Genomic DNA, 26,875 nt, shown 5'->3' with positions numbered 1-26,875 from the left:
GACTAGGGGACCCTGCAAGGGGTCACCACAAGGTCGTCAGGTTGCCTGCGTAGCTGAACCCTAATCATCTTATGGGCAGAGATCCCCTAAAGCTGGCGTGACTCTGCCTTCCCAGCAGTGAGTCCTGGGCATGCGGAATGCTCCCCTCTCTTCCCACTTGGGGAAGGGGCCTTCTTAATTATATCCCCCTCCACTCACATGGAAATGAGTTTGGATTTTCTGAGCATACACCAGCTGGCTGGGGGGAGGCAGCCCAGAAGGCTGCTGGCTGGGGAAGGGAGGAGAAGGGAGGGGAGGGAGCCAGGCCAAGATGAAAATTCCATGTTCTCACAGCAGAGCCTGGATGGGGCTCTAAATGCTCCCCACAGATCATCGACCCTATGCTTGAAACCACCCCTCCTTGGAAGAAAGCATCGTGCTCCTGCTTATAGGCTCAGGGGAGCCTAACCACTCAGGCCAGCCTGCCGTCTGACAACCACAGCCTCCAGGGTCCAAATATTTAGCTGGCCATTAGTGAGGCTGTCTGTGCCCTCGGAGAGGTCCTCCCCGACTTTTAGGCCGATCTTCTCATGAAGTGGTGGGGAGTGAATCTAAGGCCCTGAGAGGGGACGCGGCCTGGCGTCTAGCACAGAAGACCATTAAGTCTGTCTTGCCCCCGCCCACCCGGGTTGTCCCCGTGGAGTTGCCGGGGAAGGGGTAGTGAAGGGATCCCTGGCGAAGGTCCCTTCTGCCGGGAGGGGAAGAAGGCTGCGGTGGACGGGGGAGGGGCGGGGTGGGGTCAGGCGTTTGACTCCGCCTCCTAGTGCTGGGATCAGCCTGCGGTCGGGCGCTGGCTCAGTCTCGGCTGCTCTCCGCCGTCGCTCCGGGGCCGCGGGATGACACCGCCTCCGCCCGGATGCGCCGCCCTCGGCGCCCCGCGCACTTGCGTTCCCGGTCCGCTGGCTTGGTCCCGGCTCTCGCTGCGGCGGCTGCTGCTGCTGCTCTGGACGGCCGCCGCCTCCCAAGGCCACCCGAGGAGCGCACCCCGCATCTCCACTGTCTGGAGAGGTAGGAGGCGCCACGCGAGCGGCGGGGCGCGGGATCCGATGCCGCGCGGGGCGGGCGCGGAGTGTGCCGCACCAGAGGGAGTGCGTGCGCGCGGCTCTGCGGGTCCCGGGCTGTCCCCGCGGCTAGCGTGTGGGTCTGGGTGAGTGTGTGAACGTGCGCGCTGCCACACCGGAGCGGGCTCTAACGCTCTAACGCTGCTGTGAGCGAGCGGCGGGGGCCGGAGCCCGGGCTAAGTCGCTCCAAGTCCGCCCGCTGCCGGGAGCCGGAGCGCCGGAGCGCAGAGGGAGAGAGAGGGCCCCTCTCTCGGCCCCAAGGCGCTCTCTGTCCTCCAGTGCCTGGCCCTCTGTACAGGATCCTTTCTCCCGCCGAGACCCCCACCCAGGTCCTCTCTTCCTGAGCTGCTGGCTCCGTTGTCGCGCGGGGCGCAGGCTGGGCCGGCAAGGGGGGCGCGGACCCTTTGCCGCCGCCGCCGCCGCTGCGCTTCGGCTGCGGGAACAAAGACCCCGCTGCCTGCCCCCGCCCTCGCCCCGGTCCAGAGCGCGGGCCAGGTAGAGGGGTGGGCACCCTGTGGTGAACCTGGACATGGTGCGGTGCGGAGGCTTGGGGCACCCGGGCGCTGCCTCTGCAATGCCGGGACCGACCGCTCCCCCCTTGTCCGCACGTGGCAGTTGTCACCAGTAATCGGCGCCAGCGTGGGGGGCAGTGCCCGTTGGGTAGGGCGCGGCCATTGGGACCCCCAGGCAGCGGATCTGGGGAGCGGGTGCAGTTTTGGGGCCCTGATGGATTTGTGAACCTGGGGAACCGGAGTCTCCCCCGGGGGCGCCTCAGTTTAGACCCCTGTACAATGGGTCAGAAAGCCGACTAGGTGGGGTTTGAGGTTTTCTGCTGCGAGGAACTGAGCTCCCTTCCCCTGCATTGCACACAAATGCTTCCCCGCCCCCAGGCCGACTGGGCTCTGTCCCCAAATTTGGCGGCGCAGCGGCCCCCCTTTGCTGGTGGTGGACTGGCGGTGGGGGTTGGGGGGACTGGTAGATCTGGCCCCTCCTGGAGCCCTTTGATGCCTGAGGCGGTTTGCAGGGATTGCCAGAACCTGAGCATTATCTGGGGCAGGTATTCTTAGCAGAGAGAGGGAAAAAAACCCACAGGCAAAATGAGTGGCTTGAACTGCGGCTGCAGCAGAAGGAATGTGACTCGCCCAAGGTCACTCCGCATTGTGTGCCCTCACAATGCAGGCAGGGGGCTCTGATCTGGCATAGGACCAGTGCTTGTTCTGGGTTAGGAAGGCGAGAAGGATTTAGGCCATTTTTTGGCCATGAAGTGGGCACTCTAGGGGTGAGCTCTGCTACCCAGCCAGAGATATTCCTGGTGGAAGTGGAACAGAGCAGTAGACCTCTGGTCATCTACTCATAGTGGACACCTGCATACCCCTCAGTCATGCCCGCTCCAGCCTGGGCTTCCTCTGCCTTCACAGCATCTTTGCCTTGCCCCAGTCCCCTTGGCTGTCTTGGACAACACAGCATTTGTATACTCTGCAGAGAATGAATGGTCGCATCTGAGAGTTCTGGAATCTCCCCCTGCACCAAAGCCCTTGCATTTGGCTCTGCTTGCCACCCCGCTCCCCCCACCCAAGTCTTCCCAAAACACCCCCCCCACATACTTAATGCACACCCACCTCTTAGTACTTAACGCTGCCTCCCCATCTCAGGCACTTAGTCCCCACCCTGAGGCTATTTAAAGCTGCTTTCTGTCCTCTTACCCACTTTCAAAGTGCTCTTTCCCCTGCACACAGTTCACTATTGTAGCTACACTTGGCTGTGCCCTCTGCTTGGTAATGCACTATTGACCCCTTCTCGGGTCTGCCAACACCTCACCCATTGTGTTCAAGGGTAGTCTGTGGTCTTCTTCACCAGTGCCAGGTGCCCCGCTGGCCAGACCCTGACATCTTCCTGTCCCCCAGGACCACCAGCTGGTGATGGTATGCCTGCCTGACAGCTGCCTCCTATTTCCTATGGGGTGACACATGGCAGTCGGACAGGAATGGGCTTGGGCAGGGCACACCCAGAAGTGGGGTGAGAGGTGGACTCTCCCAGCCTTGCTGTAGGCGTAGGTCCCTGTTTGCCCATGAATGGGGGGATGGGGGTGCCAGCCTCCAGAAAGGACTAGATCAAGGACAATGGTGGTTCTGGAGCATCTCCATGAGGCCTAGGTTGGGGTTTTAGTTTTGAGCCAGGACAGGTGTGGGGACTGGAATAGGTATGGTGGGCTCCTTTCTGTCATTTATTTTCTGCAGCTTGAACCCCTAAACCCTAGGGAAACATTAAGTAAGGGTGTTCTGGGAGGGTCCCAACCTGAGCTTGTCAGAGAGATTGATGCTTCTCTGCTGCTGAAACCTGACCCGAGTGGCTCCGGGCAGAGAGAAGGATGTGCTGGTACTGACGTGCTGGGTGCCCTTGAGCTCTGTACCTGTCTCTGACCCTCAGAGCTCCCCAGAGCTCTGGAGGTTGTCCCCCGAGGGCTGTTGCTGACACATGGGGCAGTCAAGGATATGAATGTGTGGTCCTGACCTTCCTGCAACAGGGGCTAGAGGGGAGTGGGTTACAGGTGACAGCAGGAGGTTAGCATGCTTGTATAAGCTGTGTACCCCTCTCCCATTCTCTCCCTGGTTGGAGGAGGTGGAAAAGCTCCGGAAGGTTCTGACCTCTGAGGTCAGAGGTGAGCCAGCCTATCCACAGTGAGAAACAGAGCCCAGTCACCACCTGTCCAGCTGAGCCGGTTCTATGCTCTCCCTTGTCCAATTAAACAACAGGATGTTATTGTTGACTTGGTGGATGCTGGGGGAGCCATTATGCGGCCGCTCCCCAGGGCAGGGGGTTGTTGTCACCTCCTCTAGGGGATGAGGTCACAGCTGGAGCTCCCCAAGCATCACCATTTCCAGTGGAAATCCTTGCCCCCTTGGGAACTGAGATGTATTCATCACCCTCAAGGTGAACTCCCCCTGCAGAACAGAGTAGGGGGGCAATTCCCAGGAGGAGAGGGGGTTTCTAAGTCGAGAGAGATGGGAGAGATGCTTGGTGATGTCACCGGGAGTTTCCTGCCAAGCTCTGTAGCCCCTCTGTCCTGAATAGTGAGGATTCTAAGAGCAGGTAAGGGTAGGGGTGGATGCTGGCACATGCCCAAGATGACCATGGTGTGGGGGAAAGAGATGGGAGATTGGAAGCCTAGTTCTAGACCCAGCTCCGGCCTGATTTTCTGTGGGATTCCAGGCAAGTGCTTGTCTTTTTCTGTGCCTCAATTTCCTCAAATTTCCAAAGCAGGTATAGGGAGGAGCTTATCAGAGCACGAATCCCCTTGTCTCCTGGGGTGGGCAGAGGCTGTGGTGGCTCAAACCTTAGCAGTGCTGAGAAATCGGAACCTGGGAAGTTAGGGGAAATCTTGAGTTTTGTGTTCTTTCCTATCTTTCTCTTGTAAGCGGAAGGCCGAAGGCTGAATGAAGATCAGCTGGAAGAAATGGCTCATTTGGTTTGTAGCAAGGGTAGACATAATTATTCAGCATTTTTGACATCTGACATTTGCTGGGGCCAACCTTATGCTGGTCCTGGGCTTGGGGAACCAGGGATAAGAAATTAGATGAGTCTGTAGGCTTCTCATTGTAGATGGTGGGACAGTCAAACAGGTCGAACTGCAGTTACAGAGAAACGTGGAAGGGCCTGTAACAGAGGACAGCTATGGGACTTGAAGAGATACATAACCCAGTCTGCACAATCAGAGAAGGCTTCCTGGAAGAGGTGGTAAGCCAGGAGGGCAGGAAAAGTAGGAGTCAGCTGGGGCAGGGGAAGGACAGAAGGAAGTACCCTGGTGTGACAGGATTTCAGACCCAACTACTTATGACTAAGACTGAGGAGCGAAGCCATGTAGGGGCCCCCAAAGGGGAGACGTTGAGTCAGCCTGGGCCTGGGGGCTCCAGGAAGGTTTCCTGCATGAGAAGGCATCTGAGCTAGGCCACCTGACCCTTCACAGCCAACACAGCAGTAAGAAGGCAGGACCATGGCAGGCAGGGAAGACCTCACCAGTGTCACAGCTCCCTGATGGGAGGCTGGAGCTGGGTCCAGGGAGGGGCACCAGGGCTTTCCACTTGACTCCTGACTGACCACGGGAGTTCTCTGAGCAAGGAGGCCAGGGCCTCAGCAGAGACTCTCCATGGGGGGAGGAGCTCCCCCAGCATCAACCAGGCCCCGCCAGCATGGGAGGGGCAGATGCCCTTTCTCTGCCCAGCTTCCCCTTCCAGGAACCTTCAGTCCCTTAACAGGGGTGGATCACTACCCAGGCTGGGCACTTGGGAGAAGCAGGGACAGCTGAGCACCGTCTGTTGAGGTGGGAAGGTGGGAAGCTGAGGCTCAGCCCAGGAGGTGGGGGCCAGCGGCCTGCAGGGGCAGTGGCAGGAGTGGGTGGCCCTTGAGTTGACAGCTTGGGCCCCAGCTGATGTCCTGTCCTCCACCCCCGGCCCCATGTCCTCTATTTCAGCCACTGTGGGACCGTCTAGCTATGTCACAAGAGACTGACCACGCTTCCCCTGCTCTGGTTGGGAGCTCTGGGGCCAGAAAGCTTCCCCTTTTCTTGGTCTCCTTTTTTGGTCAGGCCTGGATGCCCCAGAAGCCTCCTCCCTCCCAGGGCTGGGGGAGGAAAGGGTCCTCCTAGAGCACAGAGGACTGTGGCCTCTTGTTGGGCGCCCCCATCAGGGAACATGGCTTCTCCCTTCCCTAGCCTGCCCAGGCCATGAGGGACCGTTTGATTTGTCCCTCTCTTGCCCCTTGTGGTACAGGGGTGGTTCTCCCCCTCCAGTCTGCCTCCAAGCCCTTTATTCCATCCCCATCCTCTGGCTTGGCCTGGGCCCTACTGTGTCTTCAGGACTGTGCCCTGGCCTCCTCCAGGCCCTTCCATCCCTCTGGGACACTGTGCTGGAGCACACAGCCCACCCACCTCATCCCCTACAGTTCTTCCCTGGAACCATCCCCCAGCTCCCCACGCTTTTCTGCCTCAGGGCTATTGCCCTGCTCACTGTTGCCTTGCTGGTCACTGCTCTGCTGGTCATCCCTCCCAGCACCCAACTCACCCTCCTCCTTTCTGCCAGTTCTATTTCACTTCCTCCAAAGAGCCTTCTTGGATGACTCCAACCCACACAGCTAGACGTCAGAAAACAAATGTCAAGAGATCAGCTGGGCCAACCACACGTTCCACAGATGGGGAAACTGAGGCCAGGGATGACAAGGACTGGCGCAGCATTACCCAGTGGGACAGGCAGAGCTGAGACCAGGGCCGCGTCCTCTGCCTGCGCCTGCCCCTGGCCTCAGCGTTTGGCCTCCCTTCACTTGTCTGTCCGTTTTCATGCTCTGTCCCCAGGCTGATGGCTGCCTGAGCCCATTCTCTCCTCGACCAGTTCTGCTGAGTCCACACTCTCCCTGACCCAGCACTGTCTGCTCATAGGGGCCCCGCGGGCCATGACTATCCTCCCTTCAGGACCTTACATCTGGGCTTGCTCCACGCACCTCTTCTGGTCTTTCCTCAGGGCAGTGGGCCTTGGCCTTAGGTCTCACGGGCAGGCTGATCTGCGCCCACGGCGTGGGCTGATCTGGGTTTAACTGTCACGGCAGCCTGGGATTAGGCTCCCCTGCCTCCTGCACCCCCTTCCTCCAATCAGGAGCCCAGGCTCTATGCCAGCACCCCTGGGGGTAGCCCTTAAGGTAGAGGGGAGCCAGTCCCTGCCCTGTGCCTAAGTCTGTGTTCAGCTTCTCTGGGGGAGAGAAGAGGAGACGCCCTGGGTTTGCCCTTGGAGGACAGTGGCCTGGAGAGATGGGCCTGCTGCCTGTGACTAGGGGGGCACCTGGCAAGGTCAGGAGCCTTGTGCAGCCAAGGACTGTGACAGGAAGTGAGAACAAGAAAGGTCAGTTTGGGGTGGTGCAACCAGGGAAGACTTCCTAGGGAAGGAGGAAGAGCCAGGCTAGAGTGAGGGGCAGGGGCATGGGATGGGGGCAGAGTGTGGCACAGATAGCTGCTCATGTTCTTTGAATTCTGGGCCCCGGGCTCTGGGCCAGGCTAGTGAGGAAGGAAGGTCACCGTGATAAGCTTGGCACCCTGTCAGTGGCCCAGGAGCCTCCTTGTCTGACATCTGGGTTTGCTGTCCTCCCCACTATCTGAGCTGCCCCCACCTGCCCAGTCCTGGCCCTGGCTTGGCCTGGGGACCATGGGGTAAGAGGAGGTCTGGCCTTCACCTTCAGGACCCCACAGTCCAGATGAAATTCCACCAAACAGCGTGCTCTGAGAGAAGATGGTGTGTGCCAGATGGTGTGTGGTGCAAGGTCAGGGGGGCGCGGGGCTCAGGGCTGGAGCAGTCTGGAATGCTTCCTGAAGCCAGGGGGACTGAGGCTAGATCTTCAAGGACAGGTAAGACCACGTGCAGAGAGAAGGGGAAAGAGCAGTTAGGGGAAGGAAAAGCACAAGCAAAGGTGTGGAGAGGTGGGAAGCAGCCATGTCAGAGATGAGCAGAGATCAGTGGGCCTTGACTGCCGGGTAGGAGAGTTGGGCTCTGCTGAGACAAGCACTTGGGAGCCACGGTGGGTTCTTGAGCTGAGGAGCTGGGGGCGGGGTGGAGGCAAGTGTCTGCAAGTGCAGGCTGGGTGGGAACTTGGCTGACTGGGTCATAAAGAAGGGTCTCTGAGCACATCCTCCCTTGACTGTGGTCTGCCGAAGACAGCACAGTGCTTCTATTCTGGGCACAGATCACGGGAGGCTTATGTGCTGGTCAGCACTCAGTGCCGGGCTACACCCCTACGCCTTCAGTTCCCCCTCCCCACAACCTCGGACCTGCGCACCCACGCTCATTTACACATACCTTCTTTTTAGGGCATCATGGATGGATGTCAGGCCTCCATTGGCCAAGTGGCCTCTGACCAGGCTCCACCCGCTCTGGGCCTCAGTCTCCTCATTTATATGAGGGAGGCTGGCCTGGAAGCCTCCAAGGGCTTATCTATGGAGCACGGTGTTCCAGAGTCAGACTGCCTGAATGTCAGCCTCCACTCTACCACTTAGCCGTGTGATCCTGGGCAAGTTACTCAACTGTGTCTGGCTGCCCTCATCTATAAGTTAATACATCTGACACGCAGAGTAGTGTGCCTGGCACATCGTAAATGCTATGAACAGTTAGGTGGGGGTGGGTGGGTAGGTAGCATCTTTGTCATCCTCCTCCTCCTCCTCCTTTGGCATCTCTGATTTCTGATGAAATGCAGCCCTGGCAGCCTGGCCCCTGCCAGCTCTCCCTAACTGGCTGTGCTGGCTGACTGCCTTTGCTCTCTGTCCCCTCCCACCCTCCCCCACTGATCCCAGCTAAGGCTAAGCCGAGGAACCTTCTGGTTCTCAACAGTCTTCCCGTCCCACCTGCCTCCCTGCACTTGGGGTGGTCTAGCCATCCTCTGCCTTCTCCTCCACCCCTGCCCTGGCTCTGGGCCCAGGGGCAGGCCCTGCACCTCTGTTCATCCTTTCCCTTGAAGGAGCCACCAGCTGACTTGGGCCTCACTCTGGGGCTTTTTGAACCTGCTGGGCTGAAGAACGGGTGGAAGATGGACAGGACGTGGAGTTCATTATGGGCTTCCTGCCTTCTCTGGGCTTGGAGCCTCCTCCCCACTCCAGCTGGACCTCATTGCTAGTCTTACCCTCCCGAGCCCCCAAATCTGTCTTGACTCAGCCCTCCCCTCCCTCCCCCACACACACTTAGCTTGCTCTCTCCAAATGCCTATGAACTTCACCCTGATTGGGTTTTTTTTTTTTTTTGTATTTTTTTAATAGACTTTATTCTTTTAGAGTAGTTTCAGGTTCACAACAGAATTGAGCAGAAAATACAGAGAGTTTGCACATATATATTCCCCTACCCTCAACGTCCCTCATCAGTGTGGCATATTTGGTACAATCGATGAACCAACATGGGCACCAAAGTCCATGTTATCAACCAGAGTCCACAGTTTACACTAGGGTTCACTCTTGGTGTTGTACATTCTATGGGTTTTGTCAAATGCATAAAGACATGTAGCCACCACTATAGTATCATACAGAATAATTTCATTGCCCTAAAAATCCCTTGTGCTCCATCTATTCATCCCTCCATCCCTCCCTCTCCCCAGCCCCCTGGAAACCACGATCTTTTTATTGTTTCTGTAGCTGTGCCTTTTCCAGAAGGTCATTTGGTTGGAATCGTACAGTTTGTAGCCTTTTCAGACTGGCTTCTTTCATTTAGTAATATGTCTTTTACGTTTCTTCCATGTCTTTCATGGCTTGATAGATCATTTTTTTTTAACTGGACATATATTTTTTAATATACATATATGTACTGTTCATTGTTTCTAAGAATGTTTAGAGCTTTAGCTTTTTAAACATAGTTATCAAAGGAATAAAGCCAACCACAAAATAAGAATTAATTCAAAAAGAAACATATACCCTGCTATTAACAGCAACATTATTTATAATTGCCAAGATATGGAAGCATCCTAAGTGCACATCAATAGTTGAATAGATAGTGAAGATATATATGTAATGGAATACAACTCACCCATAAAAAAGAAGGATAGTTTGCCATTTGTGACCCTTCATTCACTTTTTTTTTCCGCTTCAGAAACCAGAATTTGTAACCGGCAGAGACATTTCTGTTCCATCAAAAACAACAAAATACCTAGAAATAAACTTAACCAAGGAGGTTACCTATACTCTGAAAACCAAAATGACACAAGAAATGGAAAATTTTCTTGTGCTCTTGGATTGGAAGAATCAACACTATCAAAATGGCCACACTACCCAAAGCAATCCACAGATCCAACACAACTCCCGTCAAAATACCAGAGACATTCCTCACAGAACTAGAACAAACAATTCCAAAATTTATAAGGAACTGCAAAAGACCTTGAACAGCCAAAGCAATCCTTCGTAGGTCTCTCTCTCTCTCTTTTTTTTCTCTTTCTTCTTTTTGTTCTCTTTTCTTATGGTTTGATGACTAGAGAAGGTCTTTTAACATTTGTTGTAAAGCTGGTTTGGTGGTGCTGAAATCTTTTAGCTTTTGTTTATCTGTGAAGCTTTTGATTTCTCCATCAAGTCTGAATAAGAGCCTTGTGGATAGACTGTTCTTGGTTGTAAGTTTCCCCTTTTCATCACTTTAAATATATCGTGCTGCTCCCTTCTGGCCTGTAGAGTTTCTGCTGGAAGATCAGCTGATAACCTTATGGGAGTTCCCTTATATGTTATTTGTTGCTTTTCTTTTGCTAATTTTAATATTTTCTCCTTATCCTTAATTTTTGTCAATTTGATGATTGTGTGCCTTGGTGTGCTCCTCTTTGGGTTGATTCTGTGTGGTACTCTCTGTGCTTCCTGGACCTGGGTGACTGTTTCCTTTCCCAAGATGGGAAAGTTTTCAGTGATATCTCTCCAAAAATTTTCTGAGGTCCTCTCTCTCTCTCCTCTTTCTGGGACCCCTGTAATGCGAATATTAGAGTGTTCCATGTTGTCCCAGAGTTCTCTTAAACTATCCTCATTTCTTTTCATTCTTTTTTCTGTTCTGCAGTAGTGATTTCCACTAATCTGTCTTCTAGCTCACTGATCTGTTCTTCTGTCTCATTTAGTCTATTCTTGATTCCTTCTAGTGTAGTGTTCATTTCAGTGATTTTATTCAACTCTGGGTATTCTTTATATTTTCCAAATCTTTGCTAAAAACTTCACTCTGTGCATCTGTATTCGTCTTGAGTTCTCTGAACATCTTGGCCATCATTACTTTAAACTCTTCTCAGATAAATTACGTATCTCCTCATCACTTATTTCTTCTTCTGGGATTTTATCTTGTGCCTTGGCCTGGGAAATATTCCTTTGCTGCCTCATATTGTCTATCTTTCTATGTGTTCGTGGATTCCTTCCACAGGCTTTGGAATTGTTTTCTTATTTCTAGTATCTTCCCCTGGTGGATGAGGCTGGACTAGAGGCTTATGTAGGTTTCCTGGCAGGAGGAGCCAGTGCCTGCTCACTGCTGGGGGAAGCTTGGTCCTGGACCTCTGGTGGGTAAGGCTGTGTCTAGAGGCCTCTGTTGCTTAGGAAGTCTGCTGATGGGTGGGGCTGTGCTCCCACCCTGTATGTTGTTTGGCCTGAGGCTTCCCCACAGGCTGTTGGGTGGCGCTAGGTCTTGGTGCTAATGATCCAATCAAGGTGTCAGCCTCCAGGAAAGCTCAAGTAGATGAACAGTCCTGGAATGTCCGCCGCCAGCTTTTATGTCCCCTGAGTGAGCCGCAGCCGTCCCCCACGTCCTCAGGAGACCCTCCAAATCCAACAGGCAGGTCTGGCCCAGGTTCCTATGAAATCACTGCCTCTGCCCTTGGACCTGGTGCACGTGGGTTTCCGTGTACGCTTCCCAAGCGAATGGAGTCTCTGTTTCCCCCAGTCCCGTGAGGCTCCCAGAGCCAAGCCCCGCTGACCTTCAGAATCGGATGTCCTGGGGTCACCTTCTCTTCGCAATGCTGGAACCCAAGCTGGGGGAACTGACGTGGGGCTTAGAGCTCTCACTCCTGTGGGAGGGCCTCTGCGACTTAACAAATCTTCAGCTTGTGGGCCTCCCACCCGGGAGGTACGGGGCCAAATTATATCATGAGCACGCCCCTCCTACCGTCCTGCTGTGATTCCCTCTTTATGTTTCCAGTTGCAGAAGATCTTTTTTGCTAGGTTCCAGTCTTTTTTTGATGGTTGTTTAGCATTCAGTTGTGGTTTCGCTGTAGTTGCGTGGAGAGGCAAGCTCGTGGTCCTACCACTCTGCCATCTTGCTCGGAAATCTGCCACCCTGATTGTTTTGTTCCAAAAATCATGGTGGGTCATAAAACCTAGACCTTAGCAAGTACCAGCTCCTCCAATCCAAAGAGGAGGAAACCAAACTCAGGAAGGCCCAGCTCCTGGTCACGGTCGCGGCTAACTAGCCACCTGGCTGCCAAAGGGAGCACAAGGCTCTTTGGAACCAGGGCTGAGCCCACACCTGAGGTATGTTCCCCTCCCGTGCCTGGCTGACCTTGGTGGGTGGGAAGATGCTCCTCCCTGGCCCAGCACACTGTTCCCACAGCTGATAAGGAGAGGCACACCCCCAGCCCCCGGGAGCTAAGCACTGCCTCAAGGGCCCGCCCTGTCTTGCGCCACCTGCCCTGCACACTGGCTGTACCCCTGCCAGGCAGCTGTCGGGAACCTTGTCCTGCCAGGCTCAGAGAGCCTGAACTACAGCCTGGCCCTGCCTCTGCTGCCCCTGCTCTGTGCCTTGGGCCAGTGGCACAGGCTCTGTGGCCTCCATGACCCCTCAATTCAGTGACTTTTCTCTTTCCTTCCACCTTGACCTGTGGGGTGTGGGTTCCAAAAGGTGGAAAGGCCTAATTCTTAGGCCCCTCATGGGCCTTCCCTCTTCTTCTGGTGAAGGTGTGAGGTGGGCCCGGGGATTCAGGGTGGGGTACCACTTTGGGAGGAGGCTCCTGCCAGATGTGATTAAGCCCCCAGTCGGAGGTTGGCCTGGTTCCTGCCCCATGCCTGGGCCTCCCTGGCTGCAACGACTCAGGCATTCCCTGCTGGGCACTGCATTCCTGCCATTCTCAGGGCCCGCCTCATTGCTGCTCTCAAAGGGCTCCTTGAGGTTAGCATTCAAGGCCTGTCAGGTCAGTGGGTCAGCTTGGAATGCTGTCCCTGCCCAGACCAGACTGTGGGGCCCATCCCTTGTTGCACCCTTGACAGATAACAACACCGCCCCCCTGCGTTCTAGCCACCACTCCACCCTCCCCCGAGCAGCCCTCTCTCACAAGCAATGAGGGTATGGGGATGGCGGAGACCAGATGGTGGCAGCACCCAGAGTGAATGAGGAGGAATGATGCTCCACCAGGCAGCCTGCTTTAGGAAAACCCACCCCACACAGATTCACACTTGTTCCAGCCAGTCGGCCACTGGGATTGTGGTGGGAGGGTGGGGGCTATGAGCAGCATCAGGTCTGATTCCTTCCAGCAGGATCAGAGCCTTATGGATGGCCTGGCTGGGGGTCTGTGACTCAGGGAGGGGAACTGCCCCTCACACCCGCAATCTTTTTGACCCTCATCTCTGGCTGGGGCGGGGCTGGGCTGGGCCTTGTGCGTCCTGCCACTGGAAGGAAGGTGGGGGCACAGGGGGCCACGGAGTCTAGCTGGGTAAAGGGCAGCCTGAGTGTGCCATTTCTTGGTCCAGAAGGAGCCAGAATTGGCTCAGAATCACATGGGGGTGGGGGGGAGGGTCTTGTGCCTTGTCCGCCTCTAGGGTCATGCCCACCCTAGCCCCCTCCCCTGTCTGAACCCCTGGTTATTCTGGGAGCTTTTAGCTACCACTTAGTCAGCCACTAATGCGTCAGGCCGGGGAGTGAGGGGGGAGACACAGTGCCAGACGGTGCTCCTTTTAGACATGCAGAATAGGAAGCAGAGGGGGCTGGTCAGGCAGGGGGAGCTTGGAGGGGGGAGTGGGGGGTGCTGGAGGAGGGAGGGAGGCTTTCCTGACCCTGGCCGCGCTCACAGGTAGGAGACGGCGGCTCTGGAGACTGATGGGCAGTGGGTTGGTGTATCCATGGGCCTCTGCATCTCCCTTCCCGCATCACGCTTGGGGCTTCAGCCCACCTTTCCGATTCTTCTCTCATTAGGTCTCTGTCCCTACCGTACAGTCAGCTTCCCCATGTTCTCTCAGGCTGTTTCTGCTGCCTGGAGTCTTCTTCTTGCCTGTTCCTGACCCATCTAGCTTTGGTCTGCCTCCCCCATCCCTTGAGATTCCTAAGGAAACAAAAAGACACATTTAAAGATGTGACACTTGCTCCCTTGGCTGGGCCTCTTTAGGGGCAGCCCTGGCCTTGCTCAGCCCCTGCTTGGGTGGACCCTTGACCGCCAACCTTCCCTGGCCCTGCCCTCTCAGTGTTGGTGCCATGGGGCCACGGATCCTGGCCGGGAAGGCTGGTTGCTGCCTTCACTTCCAGGCAGCCCTCCTGCCCCTGAGCCCCCAGCCCCCGCTTCTGTGACCTGAACAAAGCTTCCTTTCATGTATTCATCGAGCTGCTGCCGCTCAGACACTTCCCCGGCACAATCAGGCCCTTTGAGGGCCTCGGGCAGTGCGGGAGCCGGGCTGGGGCTGGGGTGGAGAATGGGCCAAGGCCTCGTCCTGGGGCCGAGCTGGTGCCATCTCCCCATACACATCCCAGGCGCACAGCCGGGAGTGGGGGGCGGGTGCCTCGGGGTCAAGGGAGGCAATGCTCCAGGGCTCCTGTTTGTTCTTCTGCAGAGTGAGGTGAGCAGCCCCTGCCTCCTGCCATCCCTTGACCCTGGCAGCCACAGCCAGGATTTGAAGGGAACGGGTCTCACGCTCGCAGACCTGTGCAGGACCATCCTGGCGCAGCAGCTCCCTGTGCAGCATCCGGCAGCAGGCAGCCCTCACCCTCCTCTGTGCTCTCGGAAATACTTTGTGAGCAGCCTTGGGGTCTACACCAACAGTTTTGCTGGAGCGGTGTGGAGGCTTGCTTTGGTGTGGTTGTTTCTGCCCTCCAGCTGGATTCTAGGGTAGGGCCAGGCCTTCCACACAAATCTTACTTTCCAGGGCTGGGCCGTGTCTCTCCCATTAGGCTAGACTCCCCAAGGCAAGGCTCTGTCTCCCTCATCAGATTAGACTCCCCGGGGCAGGACTGATCTCGTCCTTACAGGATGGCCCTGTGACCCCAGACAAGGGCTTCTTCAGGGCCCCGTCACAAGCCTCTTTCCCCACACTGGAGCTGTGCGTTGGCTGTGCAGGCCCCTCCTCTGAGCCTGGGGGCTGTGGCCTTGGTGTGAGCTGAGGTGACTGGTGGAGGTGGCCAGCATGATTTGAGCCACGGGGCTCCCCTCCTTTGGCCTCCGGTGGGGCTTCAGTGCTCGGCCTCCAGCCCAAGGTCTTCAGACACAGACACATAGTTTCTCCCGGCCGCCGGGCTGGCTGGGGGAGTAGGTCTGGAGCGGGGTCTACAGACTGTCTAGACTGTGGGCTAGGCTGCAGGGATGGAGGCTGCTGCTCGGGCTGTGGGCGAAAGGAGAGCAAGGGAGCTGAGTCAGGAAGGCCTTGTCCGATGATCCCAGAGCTCTAATTTTATCCCAGCTTGGGGGGAGGGGAGCCTGGGTCTGAGACCCGCCAGCCCTGCCCGGGCCTGCCAGACCCTCATTACCCAGCAGGGAGTGGGCTCTCAGCCCCTGCCTGCCCAGCCTCGGAGTGCAGGGAGGCCTGAATTCTGAGCTGTCAGGCTGTTTGCAAAGCACCCTGGGGAGAGCCAGGTGAGTCCGAAGACAGAGAGCTCAGCGCTTCTCTGTGGCCCACGGTGCTGGCATCTTCCTGAGTGCGTCTCAGAACCCATAGTCTGGGCGAGCCAGTCTGTCCTGCCTCCTAGTACGACCTTGGGCTGCACCTCTGTACAGTGAGCTGGGCCGCAACTGAGGTGCAGGGTGAAAACAGCCCACTTCCAGGGACGACTTGGCCGTGGAGAGAAAGGGAATGCAGGTGGGGGTCGCGTGGAGGGCCTGTGCTCGTTGTTCCTGTTGAATGCAGAATCAGCAGGAATGGCTCAAGTGGCACCAAGGGGGATTTGGGGCAAACTCGAGGACATGGCAGTCGTTTCCTGTCTGGGCTGGAGGGTGTCCTGCTCGGGTGTCACTGCTGAGCTGGCTGCAGCTGGGTTAATAGCGGTCAGGCCGAGTTCCTGGATAAGGTGGGAGGATGCTGGCTGTGCCTGATTGCTGAGGGCACAGCCGCGGGCTGTCCCATCCCTATAATTTAGTCCTGCAACCAGGACAACCTCAGCAATGTCACCAGAGATGAGACATCTCCCTGGAGGCAGTGGCTGCAGATAGTTTCTTTTCGGGGCAAAATTGTCCGGGTCAGCCCTTCTGCTTAAAGGCCCAGGCTGTGCTCTGTGAAGAACCCACTGTCCCGGAGGTGCTGTGGAGGGAGGGCTGATCTTTCCCCCTGGGGGAGCTGGTATCTCTGTGAAACTAGCCAGCGTGGGGGCAGGAGCTCTGGTTCATGGCCTGCCACTGACCGTGTGGGCTTGGGCTGTTTCTCTCTGGACCTCTCTTTTTCCATCTGTAAAATGGGACGGAGTAGATATTAAGATTCCTTTCCAGCTCTAATCTTTCCATACTGACCTGCTCATTAAGGGGATGGGGTGGGCCAGAACGGGTCAGAGAGGGCTTCCTGAAGGAGGGGGTGGGGTTGTGAGCAAAGGGATTCCTGGGAACTTGAAATATAAGTGGGCTTCTTGCAGGGGGTGGAGGTGGCTGCTTGCTCTGTGCTGGGCAGCAGAGAGTCTCATGGAGCAGAGCTGGGGGGCTCTGGTCCCTCCTGCCTGAGCCCAGCCACTTTAGAACAGCAGAGTGTGTGTGTGAGGAGTGTGTTCTCCCCAGAGGTCCATAAATCCTGCCTCTGCTCTGAAGTCACACGTGTTATAGGGGCCATGGCTTATGGGTGAGGATAGCTGGCCGGACCCCACCAGAGGACCCCTCATTTTTCTGAATGCTGGAGCCGCCCTTGCCAGATTTAACTACTAGTTGCTTGGTGGATGCTGGTGTGCCTAGGGGGTGGTCCAGGGTCTTCTAGCCCAGGGCTCAGCCTCAACATTTCTGCCAATTGTCTCCTTCTTAGGCCATGCGCGTCAGGACCACATAGACTTCGGCCCAGCTGAGCCGCACACAGTGCTTTTCCATGAGCCTGGCAGCTCCTCCGTGTGGGTTGGGGGACGCAGCAAGCTCTATCTCTTTGATTTCCCCAAGGGCAAGAACGCCTCTGTACACATGGTGAGCCTGGACCCATCTCCCGGTCCCCTTCTCTCTTCTCCCTTCCCGATCCCTCCTATCTCCCCTCTGGCCTTGGTGAGGGGCCTCAGGGAACCCATGAGAGCTGGCATCTCTTCTGAAACTGATCCACCACCTACCATATCCCATAAATGATCCCTGGGGGAGGCTCCCTGAAGGTGGTCTGATTGGCGTGGGTATTGGGATGGTGTGGAGAAAAGCTGGAGCTCATGCACCTGGCCGGGTGGTTGGCACTGACTGGGGAGGCCCAGGCAGGAAGCTCCCAGGCTGCAGAACCCCCTGGCCCTTGCCTCTGGTCTGGCCCATGAGCTCTGGGCTTTGGGCCCTGTTATTAGGCTGAGCAGCCTGTGTGATCTTGGATAACTCACTCCCCCTCTCAGAGCCCTAGTTGCTTATCTGCCAAATGAGCTTGTCCTGAAGATGCTTGGAAAGCACTTACAGGGGCATCTTGCCCCTGGCAGAGTGGACTAATGTTCCCCTCATTCTCCCCAGGTGAACATTAACTCCACGAAGGGGTCCTGCCGAGACAAGCGGGTGAGTGGGGGAGAGGGGTGCAGAGGGGAGGCTAAGCCCCTTGGAAAAGGGATGAGATTCTCTGAGAGTCTGAGGAAGGAGGCGTGGCCCTGCCTTGGGAGCCCAAGTCTGGGAGGAGAGAGGTAGCCCTGCCGTAGGGTTCCCAGGCTGCGGGGAGACGCTCCTTCCCCGAGGCCTCTGTGCCCTTCCCCTGTTCTTGGCGGGGCTTAGAATCAGCCTCGCCCTCTCTGGGCTCTCCTTGGAGGCTGCTTCTGTACTCAGACTTTTGACGCCTTCTTCCCCAGTACTGAAGGACCTAGTGGTAGGCCTTCCAGGGCCTTCCAACCACCCTCTCTCCTTCCCCTTCTCTTGGGCAGGATTGCGAGAACTACATCACGCTCCTGGAGAAGCAGGGTGAGGGGCTGTTGGTCTGCGGCACCAATGCCCGGCGACCTAGCTGCTGGATCCTGGTGAGAAGGCCCCTCCCCATGTACCTGGTCAGCTCACCCTTGTCTGGGTGGGCTTCTGCCCTGCCTTGGTGGGAAGGGGGTTGGGGGACTCTGAAGCTGGCCTCACCTTGTATAGAATTCCTGGGAGTTTGGGCACCCTGAGGGGGAAGCTGGTGCCCATGGGAGGCAGTGGCCATGGGATCACGTGGTGCTCTGACCCCCTTGGTCTCCCCCAGGTAAATGACACTGTGATGTTGCTTGGTGAGAGGAAAGGCTATGCACCCTTCAGCCCAGATGAGAACTCCTTGGTTCTGTTTGACGGTAGGGCTGTGGCTGGAGCGGGAGGGCCCCTAGAGGGCTGCTGCCCTGGGCTGGGGGAGGGTGGTCAGCTCCACGCCCAGGGGCCCAGGCCCGGAGGAGGACTTACCATGCCCCTCCCACTTGCCCAGGGGACGAAGTGTACTCTACCATCCGAAAGCAGGAATACAATGGGAAGATCCCTCGGTTCCGCCGAATCAAGGGCGAGATCGAGCTGTACACCAGCGATACTGTCATGCAAAGTGAGTCAGCCTCTGGCTGGGCTGGGCTGGGCTGGGTGAAGGGGTGCGAACGCCCAGGGAGGCGGCTGGGCTCCTCAGGTTCCGGGGAAGGCTTCCCAAGGGCCGCTGGGGCCACAGGCCAGTTGGCAAAGTGGGAGCTTGGTACAGTCCTGTGTAGGCAGGGCTGAGGAGGTTGGCCTGGCAGGGAGCAGGGGAACAGCAGAGACAAAGATGTGGAATGCAGGATGGCCCAGCACCCTCTGGGAACAAAACAGAGGAAGCCCCAGGCCCAGTGTGGGGTCCCCAGGAGCCCTAGTGTGTCCCTCTGCTGAGCTCATGTGGGGGCAACACCCCCTCCCTCCTCATTAAGGCTCCGCCAATTAGGCAGAAGTGACGTAGGGGCCCCCAGGGACCTCCCTTGAGTCCCCAGGCATGAAATCATTGCTCCTGGGCCAATGACATCTTTGTAGGAGAGGGCAAAACAGGTGTGGGGTTGTTCAACGCCTTGGGGAGTTGGGCCCGATGTTCTGAGTTTTATTCCAGGTCTGATTTGGCCCGGGTTTGTTTGTGCAGACTCAGGGGGTGTACAGGGTTGGAGTGCGTCCTCTGAGAGGCTCCCAGCCTCGCACCCATTCACCTCTGTCCCTGGCAGACCCGCAGTTCATCAAGGCCACCATCGTGCACCAAGACCACACCTACGATGACAAGATCTACTACTTTTTCCGAGAGGACAATCCTGACAAGAATCCCGAGGCCCCTCTCAACGTGTCCCGCGTGGCCCAGCTGTGCAAGGTGAGTGGGCGCTGAGTGGGCAAGGGTATGTGTCTGTGCCTGAGTAGGAGCGCGTGAGTGGATGAGTGCCTGTGTGCAAACTGTGAGTGAGACTGTGGAACTGTGGGAGGAAATGTGTGCACGGGAGGGTCCGTGCATCTGTGAGTGAGTAAAGATGGTTGGGCTCATGTGTCTGTGTGAGGGTACAAATGCGTGTTTTCCTGTGAGAGTGTGTGTGGGCATGTGCCTGAGTATGAGAGTGTGTTGACGTGTGTGTCTTTCACGTGTGAAGGTGCTGGGATGTTCAGGTCTGTGTCGTGTGTGTGAACGTGAATATGTGAGAATGGACAGATGTGTCTGAGCCAGTGCACCCTGTGGGGACCTGACATCCGCACCCTGCAGGTCCCCACGGAGCCCGGCCCAAGAACATGGCCTGAGTCATGGGGCACCTCAGCCTCATCCCCTGGCAGGTCCCGGCCCCTTTCAGAGCCTCCCTTCCCCCTTAGAAGCCTGGGAGCAGGAGCCCTGGGTGTGGGACGGCCCAAGTGGGTACTAAGGGGGCTCCTCCCCCCACCACCCTTCTAGGGGGACCAGGGTGGCGAGAGTTCGCTGTCTGTCTCCAAGTGGAACACCTTCCTGAAAGCCATGCTGGTGTGCAGCGACGCCGCTACCAACAAGAACTTCAACAGACTGCAGGACGTCTTCCTGCTCCCTGACCCTAACGGCCAGTGGAGGGACACGAGGGTCTATGGCGTTTTCTCCAACCCCTGGTGAGTGACGCTCGTCCTGGGGCTGGTACTGGCATTAGTTACGTGTCCAGTGGGGATTAGAGGGTTTGGGCCCTGCTGAGGGACAATGCAGTGGCGAGAGCACGGACTCCAGGCTCAAGGGACTCCTCTCTGGGCCTGGGGTGGGAGGACAAACAGTGCTCAGGGAGATGCGTGTGCTGCTGTGTGAGTCTGTCCAGGCGGGCGTGTGAGCACGTGCTGGATGTGTGCTCACGGCTGTGCCTGTATGTCCGCCAGCGGTGTGCTCAGAGCGGGTGCTGGGCCCTGGGAAGAGGCTGCTGAGGCCTCTCGGGGTGCTGGGCGCTATCACACCCACTCAGACATTGCCTGCGCCTGATAATTCACACCTCTTAATCACTCTCATTGATTCAAAACAAGGCAGGCAAGTGTTGGGTGTGTGTAGGGAGAGGTAGGGGACAGGGTGGGGGCAGAGTGGGGATCCAAGACTCTGCTCTGGGGCTTCTGTGTGGGTGGACCCAGAGGGCTGGGAAAAGAACAGGGGGCTGGCTTCCTTGGACATAGTATCCCAAGGATGCACACGGAATTTCTCCTGCCCCGAGGCTGACTTCTGCATTCAGTGATTTTGTGACAGAATACAGGTTATGGTTTTAGATTGCAGCAGAAAGAAATTATGTTGAACTTCCCTCCCTGCCTCCTCCTGTTCCTCCCTCCCTCCTTCCTTCAGTGGTATTTGATATTCTCAGGCACTGGCCTTGGCCTCCAGGATAGTCCTGGCCCCCATGGACCTTGAAGGCCAGGGAGCTTGGTTGGAAGGCTGCAGCTGTGCCCTGTCTGGTGCTAGGCTGGCCTGGGCGAGTGGAGGTGGGCAGGTCCTGGGCTGCCACTGAAGTGGTCTCTGTTTCCCTCCAGGAACTACTCAGCCGTCTGCGTGTACTCCCTCGGCGACATTGACAAGGTCTTCCGCACTTCCTCACTCAAGGGCTACCATGCAGGCCTTCCCAATCCTCGGCCTGGCAAGGTGAGCAGTGACACCCACCATGGCCCAGGCCCCGGCCCCACCTCCCAGCCACCCCACTGATCTGGACCCATTCTCCTTGACCAGTGCCTCCCAGACCGGCAGCCGATACCCACAGAGACCTTCCAGGTGGCTGACAGTCACCCCGAGGTGGTACAGAGGGTGGAGCCCATGGGGCCTCTGAAGACACCACTGTTCCACTCTAAGTACCACTACCAGAAAGTGGTCGTCCACCGCATGCACGCCAGCAATGGGGAGACCTTCCACGTGCTTTACCTAACCACAGGTGAGGGGCCGCCCTGGGAACCCCCAGTCTGCTTTGTAAAAATGGGTATGAAAATTATAAAAAATAAGATAATTAACATCTGGTTGGATCTTTATATCTGGAAGGAAGAACTGAGTGACTCAGAGCTGTCAGAAGTTAGTGTGTGTGGCTGTGGAAGAGTCATGCAGGGAGAACTTCCTGGAGGAGGTGGGGCAGAGGGACAAGGGAAAGGCATCATAGGCTGGGAGAAGAGCAGGTACCGAGATTCAGAGGCAGAAATGTGGGTGCAGCTTTGATCCAACTGTCTGGCTCCTAAAGATGGTAGGAAGAGATGTGGAAAGTCAGGAGGAAGGAGCTGGTCCTGGGGTGTCCCATGGGCCTCCACCAGGCAAAGTGAGGAAATTGGATCCTCTCCTTGTCTTTGAGATTCTGTAGGTGAGAGAGAACCTTTGATGTGGGATACAGAGTATAGTGAGATGTGATGAAGGACTGCCAGATAGCAGAGCCATTGCAGGGTCTTGCAGAGGACTGCAGGGGCTGCTCCTCTTCCTTTCCCTCTTCCTCTAGGAGAGCAGGGTCTTGCTGACTCTGAAAGCTGGGTGGGATGCCCTGCGAGATGTCCCTGCACTCCGGGAACTCACTGACCCTGAATGAGCTAGCCCTGAGCTGGCTTTATAGCAGCTTCCTGGTCCCAGGCTGTGGGCAGAGGGCGCTGGGAGCCAGCATGGAGATCAGTGTTGGGGGAACTGCAGGCCCTCCTTAGACTGGTGGTGGTGCCATCAGAAAGGCAGTGTCTCCCCCAGATGCCTGCCCCCCCTGGCACTACCCTCCTCAGTTGTTCACACCTTCCTCATGTGGCTTCCTGCTGCTGCTTCACCTTGGGGATTTCTCCTGGTGGCCTCATAGGTTGTTTGGCTCCTGGGAGTCTTGGGGAGAGTAATTTCCCATTAACAGTCCTGGTTTCTAAGTCCTGAGACCCACCTCTTTACTCTTCCATTCATCCTGGCCGCACCCTTTATTTTTTGTTTGTTTGTTTGTTTGTTTGTTTTTTAATTGATCTTTGGTGGTGGTTGTTTTTGTGGGATGGAGGCAGGTAATTGGGTTTACGTATTTATTTATTTAATGGAGGAACTAGGGATTGAACCCAGGACCTTGTGCATGCTATAGGCATGCGCTCTACCACTGAGCTCTACCCTTCTGTGGCCGCACCCTTTGGCTCCTGTCTTTGTTCTGCTCCAGCAGCAGCTGGCCTAGCTGTTGTAGCCAGCCAGGGGGACAGCAGAGCATTGAGGTGCAGGAGACAAGGGATCACATGATGTGGGACTGGGAGCAGGAGCCAGGACAAGGAAGGCTGGGCTTGGGCTGAGGGAACTGTGGGCCCCTTTCCTGCAGAACTGGGAGCCAAGTGCATTTGTCTCCATTCCCCCTGAGGGCCATCAGAGAGATACCATCTTGGAGCCTGCAGCAGGGAAGGATTGAGGTCAGACAAGAAAGAGAACTTTCTGAGTCCTCTGCAGAGAATGGGAGGCTCTCATAGCTGGGAGAAGCTGTGGCAGGCTGCTGCTGGGCTGAGGTGGAGGAGGTGAAGTGCAGTGTGTGTGTGTGTATGTGAAGGTAGTGACTGGGCCGGGAGCTTGTCAGGCCAAAGGAGCATGGGGCCACATCCCAGAGCCTGCTGAAGGGGGTCACAGACACATAGACAAAATGTCCTAGGCGGACAATCATCCGATCATCTGACTGCTTTTTTGGGGGCAAGTGATGCCCTGGGAAATTGGGACAGTGGGAGAGGGAGGTAGGCTATTCTAGAAATTGGGACAGCTGGTGAGGTGGGATTGGGAGGACCCAGAGGTCAGGTTGCCCGTAAATCCCTGACAGGTGAGAATGCAGAGCACTGGGCTCTGAGGCAGGCAGCCCAGTGTGTGGCCTTGGGAATCCCTTTGTGGAACCTAAGGTCCTTTTCAGATCTGAGATTTTATAAAAATTTAAAAATTCCCCAGACTGCTTGCAGTCAGAATCCTGGATTGGATCCTGGAACAAAGGACATTAGTGGAAAAACCTGTGAAATCCCAGTAAAGTCTGTAGTTGAGTTAATAATGATGTATTGGCGTCAACTGCTCAGCCGTGACAAATGCTGCAGTTACATAAAACGGTAACGTTGAGGGAAACTGGGCGAAGGGTGTACGGGAACTCTCTGTACTATCTTTGTAACTTTTTTGTAAGTCTGAAATTATTCCAAAATAAAAAATTTATTCAAAGAAGACAAATCCCAAAGAGTCCAGGAAGCAGAGTTTATAGAAGAAGTTGAAGAGTGGGATTCTGACCCCTCTGGATTCCAGTCACTAGCTGTGTGACCCTGAGCAAGTTTCCTTATCTGTGAAGTGGGGAAGATAATACCCACCTCCCAGGGCTGTGGAGGGTTAAAGGACGTAATGCTAATGCGTGTAGCTAAATGTAGCAGCTTGACACAGTGCTTGGGGGTGTGTGGGACTGCTGGTTTTGTTCTTCATGCTCCGGTTTTGCCTGCGGCCTTGGGAAGCCCTGAGCCTCCTGGGCTGGCCTCCCTGGCCCAGTCCTATGACCCTCACCTGAGCCATAGCTTCCCAGCCCTCCCTGAAGTGGGTCTTTCCTGATTAGCTTAGTCCAGAGGGAGGCTGCCTGGATCCGTGGTGGGACTCCCGCCCGCTGACCCTGTGACCCTCACCCACAGACAAGGGCACCATCCACAAGGTGGTGGAGTCAGGGGACCGGGAACACAGCCTTGTCTTCAACATCTTGGAGATCCAGCCCTTCCACCGAGCGGCCGCCATCCAGGCCATGTCGCTGGACGCTGACCGGGTGAGCCTTCTTACCCTGCCCTGTGGGGCTGCCCAGTGAAGGCCAGCTGAGGACAGAGCTCCTCTGCATGTGAACTGCATGTCCTTTTTGGAGCCTCTGGGCCCTAGGGCCTAGGGCTTAGAACTCAGTTGGACTGGGGGCCCTGACCTGACCCAGTCTTCTCTCCTTCCAGCGGAAACTGTATGTGAGCTCCCAGTGGGAGGTGAGCCAGGTGCCCTTGGACCTGTGTGAGGTCTACAACGGGGGCTGCCACGGCTGCCTCATGGCTCGAGATCCCTACTGCGGCTGGTACCAGGACCGCTGCATCTCCATCTACAGCTCCCAAGGGTATGTTGTCTGGGATCCCTTGTCCCTCAGAGAAGGGGGACACAGCAGTGGGGGTCGATGGGCTACGGGAGGCATCCCTTCTGGCCGGACCCTCCTCTGGGTGGGCATCACAGCTGACACTGGGTGAGGGCTGAGGACAGGGAAGGGGCCCGGCCGGTGGCCTCCTGTCTGCTTAGCCTCTTTCTTTCTTCCAACTCCAGGCCAGTGCTGCAGTCCATCAATCCAACCGAGCCACACAGGGAGTGCCCCAACCCAAAGCCAGGTACCTGCGCTGGCCCCGCCCGGAGGCCGCAGTCCAGTGAGGGTGGTACAGCCATGCCCCAACTGCCCTGTCTGAGGGAGGCATAGTCTGGTCCTGGGGGCCCAGACAGATGGGGCAGGACAGTGCTGTGGAAGGATCCCCCTTGGTGTGGGGGTGACCGTGAGGGGTGGGGTGAGGGAGGCAGTGGAGAGGAAGGAGGAGACTGGGTGCTAGTTTCCCCGTGTTCACTTAGAAACCTTGGGTTTGGAGGCCCATCCATGGGAGTCCTGCCTGGGAGCCTGCCCTGGGAGCCCTCAGCCCTTCCTTACAGCTACCTCCCCATCCCTCCCCAGAAGAGGCCCCACTGCAGAAGGTTTCCCTGGCCCAGAACTCTCGCTACTATCTGAGCTGCCCCATGGAGTCCCGCCACGCCACCTACTCATGGCGCCATGAGAAGAATGTGGAGCAGAGCTGTGAGCCCGGCCACCAGAGCCCCAACTGCATCTTGTTCATTGAGAACCTCACGGACCTCCAGTACGGCCACTACTACTGCGAGGCCCAGGAGGGCTCCTACCTCCACGAGGCTCAGCACTGGGAGCTACTGCGCGAGGACGGTGCCATGGCCTCGCACCTGCTGGGCCACACCTGCGCCCTGGCTGCCTCCCTCTGGCTGAGCATCCTGCCCACACTTGCTCTTGGCCTGCTGGTCCATTAGGGCCTCCTAGGGTTGGCATGCTGCAGGCTTCGGCAGCCCCAAGGCCCTAGAAAAATCCTACACTCAGAACTGGCTGGGCCCAGAGCTCCTTGCCCGTCACTTCTTCCAGGGGGACTGCATAACCCAGTGGAGGACGCCAGGCCTGGAGATGGCCAGCCGCAGGCGGCTGCTGGGCCCCGGTGGGGTTGGGGGTGGTTTGGGCCAGAGAAAGCAGGCTCTGACTGTGAAGCTGGGGCATTGATGACCCACGATTTTATCTTCTGGCGACTATTTTTCAAAAACTCCTCCTCAAACTTGACTAAATGCAGAGGTGGCTCTTGGCCCAAGAGCCTTTGGGCCAGAGAGTAGGGTTTAGAAAGGGGAGTTGGGCCCCATCTCTGGACCTTTGGGCTGAGGCCTGAGTCCTTCTGGACTTTGATACCCAAATTGCCCCCTCATCCTCCCTCCTGCCATGGCTGGGGGTGGCTAGTGTTCCTGCAGGCCCAGGGCTGCCCTCTGTGGCCACCTCGCCAGCCCTGGATCCCACTAGGCAGCTGCCTTGCATGTTTATTGAAGGATGTTTGCTTTCCGGACAGAAGGACGGAAAAAGCTCTATTTTTATGTTAGGCTTATTTCATGTATAGCTACTTCTGACTGCATCTGTATGAAATACCAAAACTACATGCTGGGGGTGGGGTGGGGAAGGGAGGGGCTGGGGAAGGGATGGGTCATGGGGGGTCCCAGTCTGTGGCTCCTGGGGACGGGATGAGTCCAGGGATGGGCATGGGTTCGACGAGAGTGGCATGAGCTGGCTCTGCCCTGGGAGCCCAGTCTGAGGGGGACGTCGTCCAAGCCCCCGCCATGGGGTGGTTATGGGAGGGGTGGGGTGAGGGAGACAGGGGAGAATGGAGAAAACTGAGCCCTAGGTTCACCGTGTTCATTTAGAAGGAGGAGCCGGGTCCTCAGGGGGAGGTTCCAGGACTCTGCCCTTGGCATTGGGGGTTGGGGGGCGGGGGGGCCCCCTCCCCTCCCCTCAGCCCCCTTCCCCAGGGGCTGTGCTTCCATGCTCCTAGCCTCCCACCTTCAGCTCAGGACATGTTATAACTTAGGCTAAACTGTGAATTCCTGTAGGGACAGCCTGGGCCATGCTCTCCAGGTGGACGGCTCTGCCCCAGCCCTGTCCATGTATTTCAGCAGAGAGCTGGGCCCTTCTCTGGCTGTGTCTGGCCAGCCTGGGGCAGGGCCTGGGGCTGGTGGCCTTCCAGCTTTGGCCCCTGCATCTCTTCTCAATGCACTTTAATAATGTAACATATTACTAATAAACAAGCTATTTATTTATCTGGGCCTGCTCCTTGCCTTCAAAGCCATTCTGGTCAGGGGGTGAGGGTGCGGGGCTCCTGTTCACGATCTGGCACCTCCCGCCGGTAGGAGCATCACACACTGTCCCTGGTCCTCTCAAACTTCCAGCCTTGGAGCTGAAGAAGCGCTCAGCAGAGCTCCCGGAGCGTGAGGCAGGAGTGGGAGCTGAACCCACAGCTCCTGAGCAGTGCGC

General features: G+C 56.9%; 1 protein-coding gene across 1 annotated transcript; it reads left to right on the top strand.

Moving 5' to 3' along the window:
- The first annotated feature begins 823 nt into the window (after window positions 1–823).
- On the top strand, window positions 824–26,661 carry SEMA7A (semaphorin 7A (John Milton Hagen blood group)). The gene is made up of 14 exons (XM_032468829.1): window positions 824–1,047; window positions 16,756–16,907; window positions 17,418–17,459; window positions 17,816–17,908; window positions 18,124–18,208; window positions 18,337–18,447; window positions 19,079–19,218; window positions 19,783–19,967; window positions 20,856–20,964; window positions 21,049–21,247; window positions 23,934–24,061; window positions 24,234–24,388; window positions 24,589–24,650; window positions 24,983–26,661. Exons 1-14 carry the CDS (start codon window positions 876–878, stop codon window positions 25,342–25,344), a joined length of 1,995 nt encoding a protein of 664 aa, XP_032324720.1. The 5' UTR covers window positions 824–875; the 3' UTR covers window positions 25,345–26,661.
- Window positions 26,662–26,875: the final 214 nt, after the last annotated feature.

This window comes from Camelus ferus, chromosome 27 (assembly GCF_009834535.1).
Source record: "Camelus ferus isolate YT-003-E chromosome 27, BCGSAC_Cfer_1.0, whole genome shotgun sequence".
NCBI classification, from domain to species: Eukaryota; Metazoa; Chordata; class Mammalia; order Artiodactyla; family Camelidae; genus Camelus; species Camelus ferus.
Note: the sequence above shows the minus strand (reverse complement) of the source record. Positions and strands in the feature narration are given on the sequence as shown.

Coding starts and splice junctions, on each gene's coding strand:
- SEMA7A (XM_032468829.1), top strand. CDS start 876: ATGACACCGCCTCCGCCCGGATGCGCCGCCCTCGGCGCCCCGCGCACT. Junction 18,448..19,078: donor CAGCGATACTGTCATGCAAA/GTGAGTCAGCCT, acceptor TGTCCCTGGCAG/ACCCGCAGTTCATCAAGGCC. Junction 19,219..19,782: donor GCGTGGCCCAGCTGTGCAAG/GTGAGTGGGCGC, acceptor CCACCCTTCTAG/GGGGACCAGGGTGGCGAGAG.